At 49.5% G+C, this 17,170-nt stretch overlaps 1 protein-coding gene across 1 annotated transcript; it reads left to right on the top strand.

Moving 5' to 3' along the window:
• Window positions 1-682: 682 nt before the first annotated feature.
• Window positions 683-7,785, top strand: Ccdc92b (coiled-coil domain containing 92B). Its single transcript, XM_038324616.1, has 3 exons — window positions 683-827; window positions 5,347-5,394; window positions 7,172-7,785. The coding sequence occupies exons 1-3, from the start codon at window positions 698-700 to the stop codon at window positions 7,783-7,785; spliced, it is 792 nt and encodes a 263-aa protein (XP_038180544.1). The 5' UTR covers window positions 683-697.
• Window positions 7,786-17,170: the final 9,385 nt, after the last annotated feature.

Below are 17,170 nucleotides of genomic sequence, written 5' to 3'. Positions count from 1 at the left end.
TGCCTGCTCTTCCAAAGATCCTGAGTTCAACTCCCAGCAACCATGTGGTGGCTCACAACCATCTGTAATGAGATCTGGTTCCTTCTTCTGGCGTGCGGGCATACACGCAGGCAGAACATTATATACATATTGAATAAATAAATCTTTTTAAAAAATGATGTCATTGTTTTTTACAGCTGAGCAGTACTCCATTGTGTAAATACACCACATGTTCTTCATCCATTCTTCAGTTGAGGGGCATCTAGGTTGTTTGCAGGTTCTGGCTATTAGGCATAATGCTGCTCTGAGCATAGTTGTCAGCTCCCTTGTTTACCTATGGAAAGCTAAGACCTCAGAGAGAGAGAGGTGGCCAAATGTGAGACATTAGTGAAGGCTAGACCCAAAGTTATCTCCCTGTCTTAGCCAACTTCTCAACTTATTTGCCTGTCTGAGAAGAAGAAAAGGCAGGAAAACGAAGCCAGGGCATCCCTGGGCTCTGCTTCTTAGACTGTTGAATGGGAATAGCAACCTCTCTGAGGACATTCTCACTCAGTGTTCAAGAAAGCTAGTAGAGGAAAATGGGGTGGGGAATCCTCTGCCTGAAGTCAAGAGGACCTAGCGTGAAGGACAGAACCTGAAGGTGGGGCAAGGCAAATGGCCTCTGAAGACATGGTTTCACCTTGCCTTTCATCCAGGTGAGGCCCAGGCCTGGGCTGCCATGGATACCGTGTCCCTGGAGCATCAGATCCAGAGCGTGCAACGCCACATCAGCTTCCTGAAAAAGGAGCAGATGGCCCTGCTTCGAGACCTGCACCTGGAGATCCTGAGGCTGCAAAAGCGCTGCTCAGGTGAGACTAGCACTCACCCCAGGGGGCTGGAGTGAGGAGGGGGTCACTGTCACCATCGTCGGTTTCTCTGGTGGGATGCCCCTCCTTGAGTTCCTGTGAGCCTAACACCCGTTCTGTCCTGCCTCTTTCTGGATGAGAATCAAGACTTGAGTGGAGTGGGTTCTAGAGATGAGCCAAAGGTGACATGGCTGTAATCGTGGAATGGGAGAAGTAAAGTTAGGACTCAGATGTATAGTAAGTTCTAGGCCAGCCTGGGCTACAGGAGACCCTGTCCTCACTTCCCCACACCTAAACATTTTAAGGCTGAGGACCCTGCTGAGGTGGCGGGTCAGGCTTCCGGGAACCAGTTCCAAGGGATTCCTGTCCTTTGAGCACCTGTCATCCTTCAGGAGCTCAGGTGGGAAAGCATGTACCAGTCAAGACTGGTGAGACAGAGCAGAGGGCTTGGAGTGTCGCTCAGCGTTGGGGCACTTACCCACCATGTGCACAAGGCCCCGAGTTCTATACCCAGCGTCACACACGTGAAAATAAACACACATCAGGAAGTAAGAGGGCCAAGAAGAGTTCAGGATGACAGTCCGTCTGAGCAAGATGGTGGAGGGTGAGCACCTCCATCCTAAGAGGGAGCGTATCGTCTCCCCGGATAGTTGTATGCAATGCAGACATACCAGCAGGTGATGGGAAGGAAGTGAAGAAACCATTCAGGTAAATGGACCAGCATGGCAAAGGCCAGGAAGTCGGATAAAGCTGTGCTTAGACGGGACCCATAAGAAGCCAGACTCCGGTGGAGCACAGCACCCGAGTTGGGAGGCAGAGGCAGTTAGATCTCTGAGTTCAAGGTCAGCCTGGTCTACAGAGTGAGTTCCAGGACAGTGAGCTACACAGAGAAACCCTGTCTTAAAAAGAAAACAGAAGCCGGGCGGTGGTGGCGCACGCCTTTAATCCCAGCACTCGGGAGGCAGAGGCAGACGGATCTCTGTGAGTTCGAGGCCAGCCTGGTCTACAAGAGCTAGTTCCAGGACAGGCTCTAAAAAAGCTGCAGAGAAACCCTGTCTCGAAAAACCAAAAAAAAGAAAAAAAGAAAAAAAAAGAAAACAGAAAGAGATGGGAGGGAGGGAAGGGGGAAAGGGAGGGAAGGGGGAAGGGAGGGAAGGAAGGAAGGAAGGAAGGGAGGAAGGAAGGAAGGAAGGAAGGAAGGAAGGAAGGAAGGAAGGAAGGAGAGACTGAGAAGTAAGAAGAAGAAGAAAGAAAGAAGGGCTGGAGAGATGGCTCAGAGGTTAAGAGCACTGCCTGCTCTTCCAGAGGTCCTGAGTTCAATTCCCAGCAACCACATGGTGGCTCACAACCATCTGTACTGAGATCTGGCGCCCTCCTCTGGCGTGCCTCCATACATGGAGGCAGAATGTTGTATACATAATAAATAAATCTTAAATTAAAGAAAAAAAGAAGAAACTGAGAAATCCAGCTGGAGGCAGATCCTGGAGACCCTGACAAATGCAGTGAGAGCTGTGAATTTGTCTTGTCCCCTTGGGCAGTAGAGAATGAGAGCCAGTAAACGGTGAGCAGAGAAGAGGCAAGAAAAGAATGGATGGAAATTTTAGGGCTGGTTTCTGTGCTTGGGTCTACAGCTTCAACTGCCCAGGCCATTCAGAGGCAGGACTGTGACCCAAGTGCTCACGTATCTCCAAGTGTAGGCTTTATGTGTGTTTGTTGATACAGAGTCTCATAGCCCAGGCTGGCCTTGAACTCCTTGAATAGCCTAGGATGGCCTTGAACTTCTAATCTTTCAAAAGTGCTGGGATTATAAATATAAGCCACCACACTTAGCTCCAATGCAGGCTGTTATGCTCGAGGGATGTCTCAGTCGGGAGAACCCAATTTCCTGCTAATCTTTTTATTTATTTCCTCCTCCTCCTCCCCCCCCCCCCCCCCCATCCTCCTCCTCCTCCTCCTCCCCCCCCTCCTCGTCCTCCTCCTCCTCCTCCTCCTCCTCATGTAGCCCTGGCTGTCTTGGAACTCAATATGTAGACCAGGCTGACCTCAAACTCACAGAAATCCACCTGCCTCTGCCTCCCTAATGTTGGAATTAAAGGTGTGCATCATCACCAGGCTCCAATTTCTTTATTGTGAAAGCGATAAACCAAGATCCAGAAAGAGAAAGTCATACAACATATGCTAGTGTCCAGCCAGGATTAAAACCAGTAGCTGTGCGAGTTTCTGAATGGTCTCTACCTCTCTGTTGCCCAGAGGGAAAAACCGAAGCTAGGAGGCTCGAGTGAACCACTCAGATCCCCATGTTAACAGAACGTGAGCAGGCTAGACTCAGCCTCTTGACACACACACATCCAGTTGCTCCATTCCAAGCTAGGCTCCTGGCCATCTATCTCCCCAGTGACTGGATGGCCCCCGGCAGCTACTTTTTTATCACAAGGACAGTATCAGAGGAGAACAGGAGACTCAAACATCTTACCGCAGAGCCTCTCATTTCTTCTTGTTTTTCCCTAATTCTGAAGACCTGGGTCTTTCCATTCTGGACACAGGATAGTTCCCATGACAACATGACGGGCAGGATTCGAGGGCCCTCTAGCCCTCTCTGGCTCTCAGGTGAGCCTGGGCTTGGAGCCTCCTGGTTATTGATTAAGGAGATAAAAATAACTCTGGTCTTGTCTGGAACTGCCACTCTGGGGACTGAGATGACCAGTTCAGACCTCCTTCCAGTGGGAAGTGCAGAGAAAGTAGAGAAAATAGAGGGAGGAGCCTGAAGGGGACTCAAGAGGGCAGGCTGCCTGAAAAGCCAGATGAAAATGAAGAACATGGGGCTTGGAAGTAGAAGTAAGTTAGGGGCTGATGGGATAGCCTGGCTAATGACAAGTGCCCCTGAGCCTTAAGTGCTGACCTAGCCCTAAGCTAAATCCTCTATTTTTTTCCCATTTCATCCTGGCACCAAACCCTTGTAAGAGAGGTGCTGTTTTGTGCCCATTTTCCAAATGAGAAAACTAAGGCTTAGAGAAGTATCCTTACTGGTCCAGGACCCTGCCATGTGCTGAGTTCATATAATGTTTATATAACCTGCAAGGATTCTCATCAGAAGATGGGTAGAGAAAGATGAAGGAAGCCTGGCATGGTGGCACATACTTTTAACCTCAGCACACAGAAGGCAGAGGCAGAGGGATCTCTGTGAGTTCAGGGCCAGACTGGTCTACAGAACGAGTTCCAGAACAGCCAGGAATACATAGTGAGATCCTATCTAAAACACACACACACATACACAAAGAGGAAGATGGGGATGTGGAGCCCAGCTGGGATTCTGTCTCCTCATATCTCAGTCCTGTGGTTAATGGTTGAAAGAAATCAGCCGTTGAGAAGTTAGTGGCAGAGGCAAGGTCCCTTAGGCCATTTCATAGGCCTTGGAGGAAGGGAGGAGTTGGTCCCAAAGAGTTCTAGGGATGGAGGCCTCAAAGGCCTCCAGGGAAGAGTGGCCCCAGGGAAGAGGTTCAGGCTCCAGTCATAGCTAAGGTACCCAGAGCTTTCTGTGTCCCAGCAACACGTGGTTTCCCCAGAGAGGGTACTTCTAGCAAAGCCCCTGGTCCCTAAGAGCGTTTTGAGGGGAGAAGGGGAGCAGACTAAGGCCACAGGCCTGCCTGTCTGGGAAATGATGGGCAGCCGTCCCAGAGATGTGCCACTTTCTTTCTTTCTTTGGACTTTACGCTTCATCCCTGAAGATATATGCAGGTGCTCCTGGCTTCCTTCTGCCATTTGCCCAGCCCAGCACACTACCTCCAGTGCTGTGAGAATTAGCACCCAGAACCAGGAGTGCTAAGGATTTTCTGTGTCATTGAGTTGTACACTCCTGCCTGGTCCCTCCCTAGTTTGAACTCTAGGAGATAGGGGACAGGAGGTGGGGCTGAAATAACGATGCCCTGAGAGCATTGGGAGCACCAAAATTGAGTTGAAGAAAAATAAGCAGAGATAAGGAGGCCCAGGAAGAACTTTGTCCTTCGCTAGTGACCTTGGTGGTGGCATTCCCTAGCTTGGAAGTCCCTCCCCTTCCAACGCCAAACCAACGTCTGGTACATCTTCCACCACTAGGTGGCGCTGTCCTCCTTAAGCCCTTCTTGTATAGTGGTCACATGGGGTTTAGGAAAACAGTCCGGCTCTCCCGACAGTAATACAGGTACAATACTGGCTATGAAATTAGTGCCACATGTGTTCAGCTTGGCAAATAACTTCTGTACATTTCCGTTGCTCCCTAATTATCTCTGGGCCCTGCAGCATCCATCAATGCAACTAAGCTAGCGTAGGTCACCAGAGTCCTCCATAACCATATCTCTGGGCTTGGAATCCCCAGGCCCAGACCGTGTGCCTTCAGCATGACTCTTGTCCTTGCTGGGATGTGAAGCAGCTATAGTGGGAGTGGAGGTGGTGCCCACAGGTCTGCCCTTCCACTAACTCAGTTGTGACTTCCTGACACGCACACCTACTTGTGCACACACAAACCCCTCTACTCTCTTTTCCCCAGAACTGACCCATGACCTGGAGATGAGAGAGGTCCAGTCTCACCAGCAAGGTAAGAGAAATAGCTCTGAGCTCTGGTGGGAGGGAGGTGCATGAAGCCCCAATTGTCTTTTAAATGTTTTATATATTATGGACTGGGACACACACATGTGGAAGTCTGAAAACTTTTGGGGAGTCAGTCAGTTCTCTACTTCTACCATGTGGGTTCCAGGGTTCAAACTCAGGTCATCAGGTTGGACAGCAAGCCCCTTTACCTGCTGAGCCATCTTGCTGGACCAGATTTTGATTTTTTTAAGATTAAGTCCTCACGTAGCAGAAGCTGGCCTCTAATTCTCTACGTAGCCAAGGGTGGCCTTGAACTCCTCAACCTCTGCCTCCAAGAGCAAAAAAGGAAGATGCCCAACAGACCTCTGCCCCCCACAACAGTGGTATATACACACACAAACACATGAACACACACATGAAATGAATGCCACCATAAAAATTTTAAATTAAAGTTTGGTTTTTTTTTTTTTTTAAGCCTCATTTGGGCAGAGCATTGTGGCACACGTCTTTAATCCCAGCACTTGGGAAGCAAAGGCAGGCAGATAGATCTGTAATTTCTATGTTAGCCTGGTCTACATAACAAGTTTCAATACTTTTGGGGCTACGTAAGAGAGTCTGTCCCAAAACAAACAAACGAAAAACAAGGAGTGCCAAACCAGAAGCCTAGTGCTGAGTGACAAGACCAGGTCAAAACCTAGTGTAGGAAAGATGAAGCAGCTGGGTGGCCTGCAGCCAGCTGCTCCCGTTACCCCCGTGTCTGGCAGGTCCAGAGAATTCTGCTGGTACCACTGGAGAGGCAGGGTACCTCAGTCTTCAGCAGGTTTCTTCACCATGGTATTTCATACCCAAGGCAAGTCTAGACTACACAGTGATGCCACGGTGACTGTTCTGTGTTGGGATACTGCCTCTTTCTGTAGTCCCAGATGACTTAGAACTCACTATGTAGATCAGGTTAGCCTCAAGTTTGTGGCCATCCTCCAGTCTTAACCTCCCAAGTGCTGATATTACAACCATGAACCACTGAGCCAGTGCCCAAAGAATTCTTAAGAACTGAGAAAAGATGGAGAGATGGTTCAGCGGTTAAGAGCATTGCCTGCTCTTCCAAAGGTCCCGAGTTCAATCCCCAGCAACCACATGGTGGCTCACAGCCATCTGTAATGAGGTCTGGTGCCCTCTTCTGGCCTGCAGGCATGCATACAGACAGAATATTGTATACATAATAAATAAATAAATATTTTTTAAAAATGGGATATGTGTTTGGTAAAGGAAAGGACACCCACCACCACCTACCTCCTGTGCTTCTGGCATGTCTTTCTGTCACAGGGCTTTTGCACACCCAAGCTGGGCCCCCTCCAGGGGTACCCTTCTTCGGGGGAGGAGCTGTTCACCCTAGTTCTCAAGCCTCTCTTTCCCTGATGGCATCACATCCCCCTTAGAATAAGAGGATTCTAATTAGAATTTGTCTTTCTGACACATGTCACACTGGCAACCTGACGTTTGTGGTTATTCACTATACTGCGCTGCCTGCTTCTTGAGAACACAGGGCGTGGAGACTTAAGCCCCAACAGATTGCTTACAAATTAACGACCGTTTACAAATGAACAATCAGGAAGGGTTTTGCGCTTAAGCCGAAGAATTTGACGCTGAGGGTAGGTCAGGGCTAAAGTCCCTGTAGCTGAAGTTTGAGGAGGAAGAGCGGAGGGGGGAGGGGCGCGCGGAGCCATCTGAATTACATTTCACTCCCTCGGGGGCATCGTCGCCCCCTTATTGTCCCTCCTCTACAGAAGAGGCGTCCCGGGAGCTGGAGAACAAGTGCCGCGCGCTAGAGTCGCAGCTGGAGGCCCGAGCTGCGGCCAACGCCGAGCTGCGGCGGGAGGTGGCGCAACGGGAGGCGCTGGTGTCTGCGCTGCGCTGCAGCCTGCGCTCGGAGGAGCGCCGCTTTCTGGAGGAGCTGCGGCGCCGCAGCCACCGCGCCACCGTGCTGGGCACCGAGCTGCAGAAGCACACCGAAGCGGCTGCCTACCTCTCCTGCCAGCTGCACGCCGCGCGCCAGAGACTGCAGGCCCCGCGCCCCGGCGCCGCTGCCGCCGAAACCCGACCCCGCCGACGCGCACAACGGGCCCGCCGCCCTCCCGAGGCGGCCGCCAAGGGGCCGGGCCGGGACTGGGCGACCTGGGACGACGCCGATCCCATGCCGGACCCCGCTCTCTTTCTATACCCGCGGAGGCCGCCACGACCTAGCCCCCGCGGCCCGCGCCCTCTCCCACGCCAGGAGCTGCGGGACCAAGACGCCCCGCACCCCGTGTCACACCAGGAGTCCCCGGACCAAGGCGGCCCGCACCGGGGGCCCGTTGAGAGCCCAGACGCCACCCCCAGCGCCCTAGGGGATCCTGAGTAGGTGCAGGGCGGGCAGTGGCTACCGCCAGGGCAGGCCCGGCTGGGCGGGATCAGGGATGGGGCGGAGTCAAGCCGGCAGAACCGCCCCAGCTCCGCCACCCACTAGAGCTGCCCCCGCTTGTGTGTTTCCCCGAGAAGAGCTGCCCCCTCCGGAGAGGGAGCTCCTTTGTAGAGGGAGCGCCAAAGGATCGCACATTTTTTTGTGTGGCGGATTGGTGGTTTTAACCCTAATCTGGGTCCCACCCGGGCCCTGGGAGGGGCGGGGTCTTGTCGGTCTCGGGAAAATTGACAATCCCTTGCAGGGCGGGAGAAGGCTGTGTCTGCCTACAGGAAGGAACACGGTGGCACTTGGCACCGCTAGTCCTGCAAGCTCCCCTTTCCTGCTTTCTCACCCCCAGCCCTGCCCAGCCTTTTGCTCGGGAGAGGCAAGTTTAGGAGCTAGCTCGTGTACTCGGAAGTAGCTACTCCCCACCCCGCTGATAAATCCTTGAAGGTGAGCAGGGAACACTTTAGGATCTATTTTAGAAGTCACGTCCTCTCAGAGCCGCGGGGTTCCTGGTGGCAGTTGACTTCCAGAAAACAGTAAGCATACACCCTTGAAGCGGGTCGTGGAAGAGGAACTGAATGGTTCTTCCCAGGTCTACCATGTAGGGGTTCAGGAGATATCAATCTGGGGCTCAAATTTTGGCGAAGGCGGAGGGTCTTTCGCCCTTCTGTTCCTGAGGCCCCCTCAGAGACTTCCCAGTCATGTTATAGGTGCTAATCCTATAATCTTGTCCATTTTCCCAAGCAACTGGCTGCATCCAGAAACAGGAAGAAGGGCCTGGCTTCTTGGAAGTGGCAGCTGTCCATATAAATTTGATTTTGCTGGGGAGGAAAGTGGAGACTGGCTGGCTAGTCCTCGGCGGTGCCCACCCCTGGAAAGGTGGGGTGGTCCTATGCTCTCCCTCTTAGTGGGGAGTTGCAAGGAGAGCAGAATGCTGGCGTCTTCCCCTTCTTCCCAGTTCCCATCACTACCAAAGGCAGGAGGAAGCTTCAATCCAGCTCACCATAGGCCCCGTACCAGAGCCCCACTCCATCACTCTTCGTCTCACCTGCATTGAGTCCTAAGTGCCTGTGAGGTCTTCCCTGGGGCTGCTGAGCGAGGATGCCTCTCCCACTCAGTCCCTGGGCCCCTAGCATGTCCTGGCCCTGGCTAAGACACCACATTCTATGTGTCACCCAAGGTCTTAAGGTGAGCAGAGTCAGTCTGTAGCTGACAAACTAGTGATGGCCACCAAGAAGAAAATGAACTCTTGGCTTATGCCCTCTACTTGAAGAGGAAGCAGGAATTTTACAGGAAGCAGAAGGCAGTGAGCACATTCCAACCTGATCCTGTACACAGACCCCTCCCAGCTCTCCTTTCCCTCAAAGACAGCTGAGGCCACTGAGTGATAACGAAGACTGAGCTGTCTAGCTCCTGGGAGCTGGATGACAGAAGTAGAATCCTGGAGTTCCCACTAGGTCCTGACCGCTACCTTTCACTCCAGTGGCAATACCGGTACCAATTGTTAATCCTCTCAATTTTGTGTGACTCACTGCCCTATCCTGCCACCCTCCCCACTTGGAACCTGCGTGTATGAGGTACTCACTCTGCTCCCTTGGAGGTGTCCAAAGGACAGTGGGAGGGGAAAGGCCTCTTTCTCTGGGCGCCTACACAGACCTACATCTCCTACAACCATACTTTTGGGGTGAACAGGGTGACTTGGTTGATTTTTCTAGAGAGCTCTTTCTCGCCCATCCATCCATCCACTAAAAGCCATAGCTACCCTGACTAGCTCCCCTTTAAACTATAGCAATAGCCCTCTTCGTTTTTCCCTTCTGGGCACCCAGGATATTCAACTGGCTCCATCACACCCCATCCCCAGGGATCCGACAGTTTCCTGCCTGTCTTTCCTCAAGTGACCCTGCCAACACCTTCCAAATCCTGTTCCTCTTCCAAAAGCCAGAGATAATGATGCTTGTGCCCGGGGTGCTTGAAGATTTCCCAGATGAAAGGTCTGACTCCCATTTGAGGTCCTGGGGTGGAGGAAGGAAGTAATGTGACTCTTCCTGCAGTGAGGGTGTGATAAGGAGGCCTAGGCAGATATGGGATTCCAGTGTTTACAGGATACCCCTTAGCCCTTCCTTTTCTGGAAATAATGGAAGGCCCCTTCAGTGATCTACAGGCAAGGGCACCCTCTGCCTTCCCAGTTTGGGACAGGCCTTGCCCTTAACTTGCACCCATTCCCTTCCTGGACTTGGCCATAGCAATCTAACCTGGTCAAGGGAAAATACCAGGAATGACCCGATGGCCAAGAAGGGAAAGACCTGTTTCATTTCTTTGCTGTACATATCCACGATGGGAGACTGAGATGGTTCATGCAGACACTCATAGGGAAGAGGGCTCCTGCACAACGTAAGTATAAACAGACCCAGAAGGAAGAACTACAGTGGCGTCCTACGCTCAAGACGCCATCCAGGAATGAGTGAGCAATGCAGTACAAAGCTCTGTACCCCTTGTCCCTGGGTCCTTGCCAGGGCAACCTGTTCTTTGGGGGATTAGTTCTGGGCCAAAATGGGGTGCTCATCCCTCTAGAAGCAGCAGGATAGTTTTCTGGATGTGGATGGAAAGATGGTATGGACCATCTTCTCACTTAGGGGGCCAAGGGCCTCCTAAGCATCCGTTCACAGTGATGTGCCAGCCTTGAATGGGAGACATGCAGGGCAGACGGATCCTGCTCCAAATTCTCTGTTGGCTGCGCTTTTTAATCCAATGCTTTTCAGAGTGTATTCACTCACCTACAGAAATAGAGCCCTGTGCTTTAGGGTGACTATCATATGCCTTATTCTTAATAAAATGTTTGGAAAACATATTAGTCCATTCTCTTGCTGAAAGTTCTGTTGCTTACTTGCCTCTGTTCCAGCAAATGTAGAGTGGGAAGTTCCAGTTGTGAGGGAAAGAGTAGCTTAGAAATCAATGAGTAAAGTGAACCAGGTGACACACACACACACACACACACACAAATATGCTCTTCAGGGCTTGCCGAGGTGACCTGGCCCCTTGCTAAGGTCTGCCAGTCCTAGAGAGGAACAGGTTGAAAGGATCTCATGCCTAGAATTGTTCCCTGTTCTGGTCTAGAAAGAATTCCAAGGTTTTGATCTGTTTGGCCACCCATGCTGTCCTCCATCTGATAGAAGTGCAAGAAGCCCAGCGTCCTAGAGACAAGCCCATCCTCACCCTCTACTAATGGGAGTCATCCTACGACCACGGCTTCAAGAGTTCAGCACATCTGGTATCATGCTTTCACTGTACATCTGTGTGAACAGTAGAACAAGCTCTGCGTTCTGAGCTTTGCTTCTATGTGCAACCCTCCCCTCCTGATAACTGAAGCCACTTCAGCCCATCTTGGGGGGGAGGGGCCACTGATCCCATCATGTGGCCCAAGTAAGGTGAGTCATATTCTCTGGGTTGAAGATGGGCCCAGGAGTCACTCCAAAGCCAATTAGTCAATTAGACTTTTGTTGAACATAGATTCCACATTCTGTCCTAGGTACTAAGGCCGTAGCAGGGAAGCATGTAGTACTGTTGACAAGATGAAACTCCTGGGCAGCTATGGTAATCTGTGAACTTGGAGGCATGGTGGGTCATTTGCCACCACAAGGGGAGAGGTGTCCAGACAAATGAAGTGGTTGGGGATACAGCTCAGCCTGTAGATTGCTCACCTCGCATACACAAAGCTGAAGCGCTGTGTAAGCTGGGAAAGGTGGTCCATGCCTATAGTCTCAGTACCAGGAGGCACTAAGCTGGTAACCAGTTCAAGCTCATCTTCCGCTACAAAATGAGTTTGACACCCCTCTGCTGCACACTAGTTTCCTGGGGATCTGACACCTTTTTCTGGCCTCTGCAAAAACATACACACACATGATAAAATATTTTTTAAAAAAGGTGGAATGAGGAGACACCTGATAATGAAGTGATCTATAGCCACAGGTGTATGAAATCTATATGGTCCCTTCCTGTCCACATTTGCTTTTTCCTTGTTATAAAACAGAATCTCACTATGTAGTTCCGGCTGGTCTGGAACCCCCTGCCTCTGCCTGGACTGCTGGGATTAACCACATTTACCTTTTTTGAGACAAGATCTCATTACTAAACCTGGAACACACTAAGTAGACCATACTGGCCTTGAATTTACCAAGATCTGCCTGTCCCAGTGCTGGGATTAAAGGTATGGGCCACCACACCCAGATCACATTTGCTTTTAAATCAACAAGATTGATTTGTGGGTTTTCCCCCTTCTCCTCCTCCTCCTCTTCCTCCTCCTCCTTCTTTTCGTCCTCTTTCCTATCTCTCTCCTCCTCCTCTTTTTCCTCCTCCTTCCCCCCCCCCCCGCTCTCTCTCTCCCTCTCTCTGAGACAGTCTTTCTCTGTAAAACAGTCCTGGTTGTCCTGGCACTCACTTTGTAAACCAGACTGGCCTCAAACAGGATCTGCCTGTCTCTGCCGCCCAAGTGCTGGAAATGAAGGTGTGCATTACCAATGCCCGGCTTCTTTATCTTTTGTGGTATTTGGAATTGAGTCTAGGAACTGACATAGGTGCTCTACTATTGAACTATGGTACCATACAATTTTAACTTAACAATTTTATTACTATTAATTTTTAATTAGTATTTATTTGTGGTGTTGGATTTGTTTGTTTTGGTTTTGTCTTGAATCTGGGTCTCATTGTGAAGCCCAAGCTGTCCTGGAACTCTGCCTGGAACTCTCAAATCCTCTGCCTCTGCTTCACAAATGCTGGGACTATAAATGTGCACCACCACCACCCAGGTGCTTTAATTAGTTAATTAGGTTTTTGATTTTTAATTATTTTTCAAATATGAGTGTTTTGTCTGTATGTATATATGTGCAACACCTGCATGCCTGGTGCCCACAGAGGTCAGAAGAGGGTCCTGAATCCCCTGGAACTGGATTTGGGGATTAAAAGGCTGCCTGGCTGCTTCCAAACTCTTAGGCTCTGGTGATTCGTCCACTTCCATCTCCTAACCACCTGGGATGAAGGGTTGGACGCCACAATGCCCAGCTTCTCCTTGTTACTTTGAACTCAGTTCTCTGCATCAGTCTCTAGGACTCAGATGGCCCAGAACAAAAATCTGCAGCACGTCCAGAACATATAGACCAGGTCTCATCTCTTGGAAGGGTGTGGTCTAGGGAAGAGAAGGCTCAAGCCTGGATAAACATCTACACAAGACTCTCGGGTCTAGAGTTGAACAAAAAAAAGATGAAAAAAGAAAAGGAAGGGGAGAGGAGTTTTTCGGGTTGACATCTGCCGCCGCCAGGTGCCGGGGGCTACTTGGTCATGCCCTGTACAGAGCCACAGTTTGAGGTGGAGATGTGAAAAGTCAGCATCGGATAACTTTCAGATATCATCAAATAAAATGGAACCCTCTCATTTTGCAGGTGGGGAAACTGAGGCTTAGGGCTTCTACCTGCTGTCACCCTTCCTTTTCTGGCAGTTTCTCATCTTCTTGATCCCAAAGTTCAGACCCAGAAGTTAAGAGGCTCATCCTGCAGTCCAGGGACTTTGGGGTCCAATCTCACCACTCCAGCCACCTGGGGAATGCCACTGGGATGGAAGGGGAGACGTGGGCAGGAGCAGCTGAGTAGGTGTATCCATCTTAGCAATAATTAGGAAGGCGGGAGGCTTTGAAAAGACTAATTATGTGGGGCCAGGCTTTGTCTTCAATAGACCTCCCTCTGAATTTCTACAGCATGTTCATGTGGGGCCCCCAAAACAGAGAAACCGAGGACCCAGGCATCCCTAAAACAGCCCGAAGAAGGAGTTATGCTTTGGGATTGAGAGGGACAGGGGAAGGGAGCCACCAAGGACAAGAGGTAGATCGCAGGCTGCTGACCAGTAGGCCCAAGACACTAGCCAGAAGGTTAGGTAGAGGGGCTTCTCCTCCTCCTTCTCTGAGCCAGGGTCTCAAGTGGCCAAAGCTGGCCTTGAACTTACTATGTATCCAAGGTAGATCCTGAACTCCTGACCCTCTTGCCTCTACTTCCCAAGTGCTGGGATCTGAAGGTGTGCCCCTCCACACCTGGACACTTGGGGTAGGGAGAGACTTTCTGGTGGCAGCCTGTGTGGGCTCAGGCTGGTGGGCCTCAATCCAGCATTATGAAAATGATCGGAAGCTCTGGACAAAGGTCAATAACGCTCAGTACACAGAGGAAATATCTGTAAGGAAGGCCAGGTACTATAAACAGTGGCAGGGATCAAAGGTGGCACTCTGAAAGAACAGCAAAATTTCCCCCTCTGATTCTTGTGGAGCCCTCAGAAGGACTGTTCGGCATCCCCTATACCTGGATCATCTACTTGGCCAGCACATATGATAAGCACCTAATTTGCATCAAACTCAGGGAGTATGCTGGGGACACCCAGAGGCTACCTCAAGATCCTGTCTCCAAGAGCAGAAATCTTCTGGTTTGAGAGTGGAGAGACGGCTCAAGATCTTTTGTTGCTTTTGCAGGGGACCCAGGTTTCATTGCCAGCATTAACAAGGTGGCTCACAAACATCTGTAACTTCAGTTCCAGGGGGTCAGATAGCAATTCTGACCTACGTGCTCCTGCACGTGTTGGTCCAACAACAACACATACATGCAGGTAAAATACCCATATGCATAAAATAAATACATTTTAAAAAATGGTTAAGAGAAACCTGTTTTCCTCACTCAAGAATTAGACACGCCACTTTCGCCAAGCCAGTTTCAGTTTATGCCTTTGGTGGCAAAGTTATCACTGTTATTGTTATTAGTTTGAGGCAGGGTCTCATAAAGTCCAGGCTGGCCTCAAACTGTCTATATAGTGAGATGTGACTCTTGATGTTATGAACGTGTGCTTCTAGCCACAGTTGTATAGGGGGGTATAGTTCTTCAGCGTCCTAGGATAAGCCAACTGCTTGTCTGAGGTTAGTAAAAGGATTATGGTAAAACTACACATTGGGCTGTTACTCGGCATAAAGTAGATCCAGAAATCTTTTCGCATACTGATATGGAGCAATCTTTAGAATGTTGCTAGAAAGAACAAAAATCAGGGTGCGGCTGGTAAACTGACTCAGTGGGTAAAGTGTTTGCCACCAAGCCTGATGCCCTGAGTTTGATCCCCCAGATCCACATAGTGGAAGGAGAGAATACACTCCTACAATTTGTTCTCTGACATCCACTAGTGACCCCCAACAATGAATAAACACATGTAACAATTTGAGGGCCATAGGTTTATCTTATTAGGAATGCTGGGGTGCAGGAGAGATGGCTCAGCAGCTAAGAGTATTGGCTAATTTTGTTGTGAGACAGGGTCCCAGTATGTAGCCTTGGCTGGCCTGGAACTCTCAGAGGTCCACCCGATTCTGTCTCATGGGAGCAAAGGTGTGTGCCATGGTGTCTAACTGCACTGGCTGCCTTGCAGAGGCCTGTGTGTCTTGTCCCAGTACCCATATGGTAGTTTACAACCATCTATAAGCCCATCCCACACAAAACACCCAGACACATAAAATAAATAAGTAAATGAGTAATAAAACTAAAACAACCCCTTAAAATTAAAAAAGGGAATAGACTGTAGGAAAACAAGAAAAATATATATGCATTGTATATAGACAACTTTCTATGCTATATCTCTAGAAAGGCATAAAAATTAGTAATGGGGGGCTGGAGAGATGGCTCAGAGGTTAAGAGCACTGGCTGCTCTTCCAGAGGTCCTGAGTTCAATTCCCAGCAACCACATGGTGACTCACAGCCATCTGTAATGAGATCTGGTGCCCTCTTCTGGCCTGCAGACATACACACAGACAGAATGTTGTATACATAATAAATAAATAAATAAATATTAAAAAATATTAGTAATGGGCTGTTTGGGTGGATACCAACAAAATCATATTTTTCCTTGATTCTTTGCATATGTATATATGCTTTCATACATACAACATACATGCATTCATTCCCTCTTGCCTCTTGCTAAGATTTCTGGGATTTCAGGTGTTCACCCCCATGCCTGACTTGTGTGTGCTACTTTTTTTTCTTTTGAGGCAATGTTTCTTGAAGCCCCAGCTGATCCCTAACTCACTATGTAGCTGAATTTCTGACCCTACTGGCTCTGCCTCCCAAATATGAGTGCTGGGATTACAGGCTTGTACTACTATGCTAACTCTTATTCAGTGCTCAGCACAGAAGCCAGGGGGTGGTGTATGCTAGGTAAGTACTCACCAGCTGAGCCACATCCCTAGTTATCATGTTCTTTTTACTTTTTGGAGTTTGAATGACGTGGTTGTATTATCTATTTAAATTTCTAAGTAAAGCCAAGTGTGGGGGTGCATTCTTGGTAATTCTAGCGCTCAGAAGGCTGCAGGAGGATTGCTGCAAGTTCAAGGTCAACTTTGGTTATGCAAGGAATTCCAAGCCAGCCTAAGCTACAGAATAAGACCTCTAATCAAACAACCCAAAGAAGAACCTCCTCCCAGAGGCACTTTCTGCAGCATTACACGTGACATTGATTGGAGATTTCTGGGTAAACAATTTGCATTCCTAAACTCTTGCAGTCTGTGTTTGAAAGAATGAGTAAATCATGAGTGTTAGTACTTTTTTTTAGCTTTTTTTTTTTTTTTTGGTTTTTCGAGACAGGGTTTCCCTGTAGTTTCTAGAGCCTGTCCTGGAACTAGCTCTTGTAGACCAGGCTGGCCTCGAACTCAGAGATCCGCCTGCCTCTGCCTCCCGAGTGCTGGGATTAAAGGCGTGTGCCACCACCGCCCGGCCTTTTTTAGCTTTTTAAAATTTTACTTATTTGTATTTTTTTGTACACACCAGTGTACATGTATGTCTGTGTGAACATGTCTGATCCCGTGGAACAGGAGTTGTAAGAGACAGTTGTAAGTTGCCATGTGGGTGCTGGGAATTGAACCCAGGACCTCTGGAAGAGCAGCCATTGCTCTTAACCCCTGAGCTATCTCTCCAGCTCCCAGTCCAGCCCCCAGTATTAGTATTATGCACTTTTCAAAGTGTGTTGACGGGGGCTGGAGAGATGGCTTAGGGGTTAAGAGCATTGGCTGCTCTTTGGGATTCAGTTCCCCAGCATCCACATGGCAGCTCAAAACTGTCTGTAGTTTCAGTTCCAGGAGATCTGAAGCCCTCACGCAGAGTATACATAGGCAAAATACCAGTGCACAGTAAATAAGTAAAACTTAAAAAAAAAGCGTGTTGATAACCAACCAGTGTTAGTTTCCCAACAGTTAGATAAGGCCAGATAGATGGATATTTTTATCTGATAAAAAAAAAAAAAAAAGCACCTTTGGGTTGGGAGTGTAACTCAGAGGTAGGGT

Source organism: Arvicola amphibius, chromosome 4 (assembly GCF_903992535.2).
Source record: "Arvicola amphibius chromosome 4, mArvAmp1.2, whole genome shotgun sequence".
Lineage (NCBI taxonomy): Eukaryota > Metazoa > Chordata > Mammalia > Rodentia > Cricetidae > Arvicola > Arvicola amphibius.
The sequence above is the reverse complement of the archived record's forward strand: the minus strand, read 5'-3'. Positions and strand labels throughout refer to the sequence as shown.

Excerpts from the sequence above, each read along its gene's own strand:
- Ccdc92b (XM_038324616.1), top strand. The coding sequence starts at position 698 with ATGGATACCGTGTCCCTGGAGCATCAGATCCAGAGCGTGCAACGCCAC. Across the intron at positions 828-5,346 it reads GCTGCAAAAGCGCTGCTCAG|AACTGACCCATGACCTGGAG; the intron begins GTGAGACTAGCA and ends TCTTTTCCCCAG. Across the intron at positions 5,395-7,171 it reads GGTCCAGTCTCACCAGCAAG|AAGAGGCGTCCCGGGAGCTG; the intron begins GTAAGAGAAATA and ends CCTCCTCTACAG.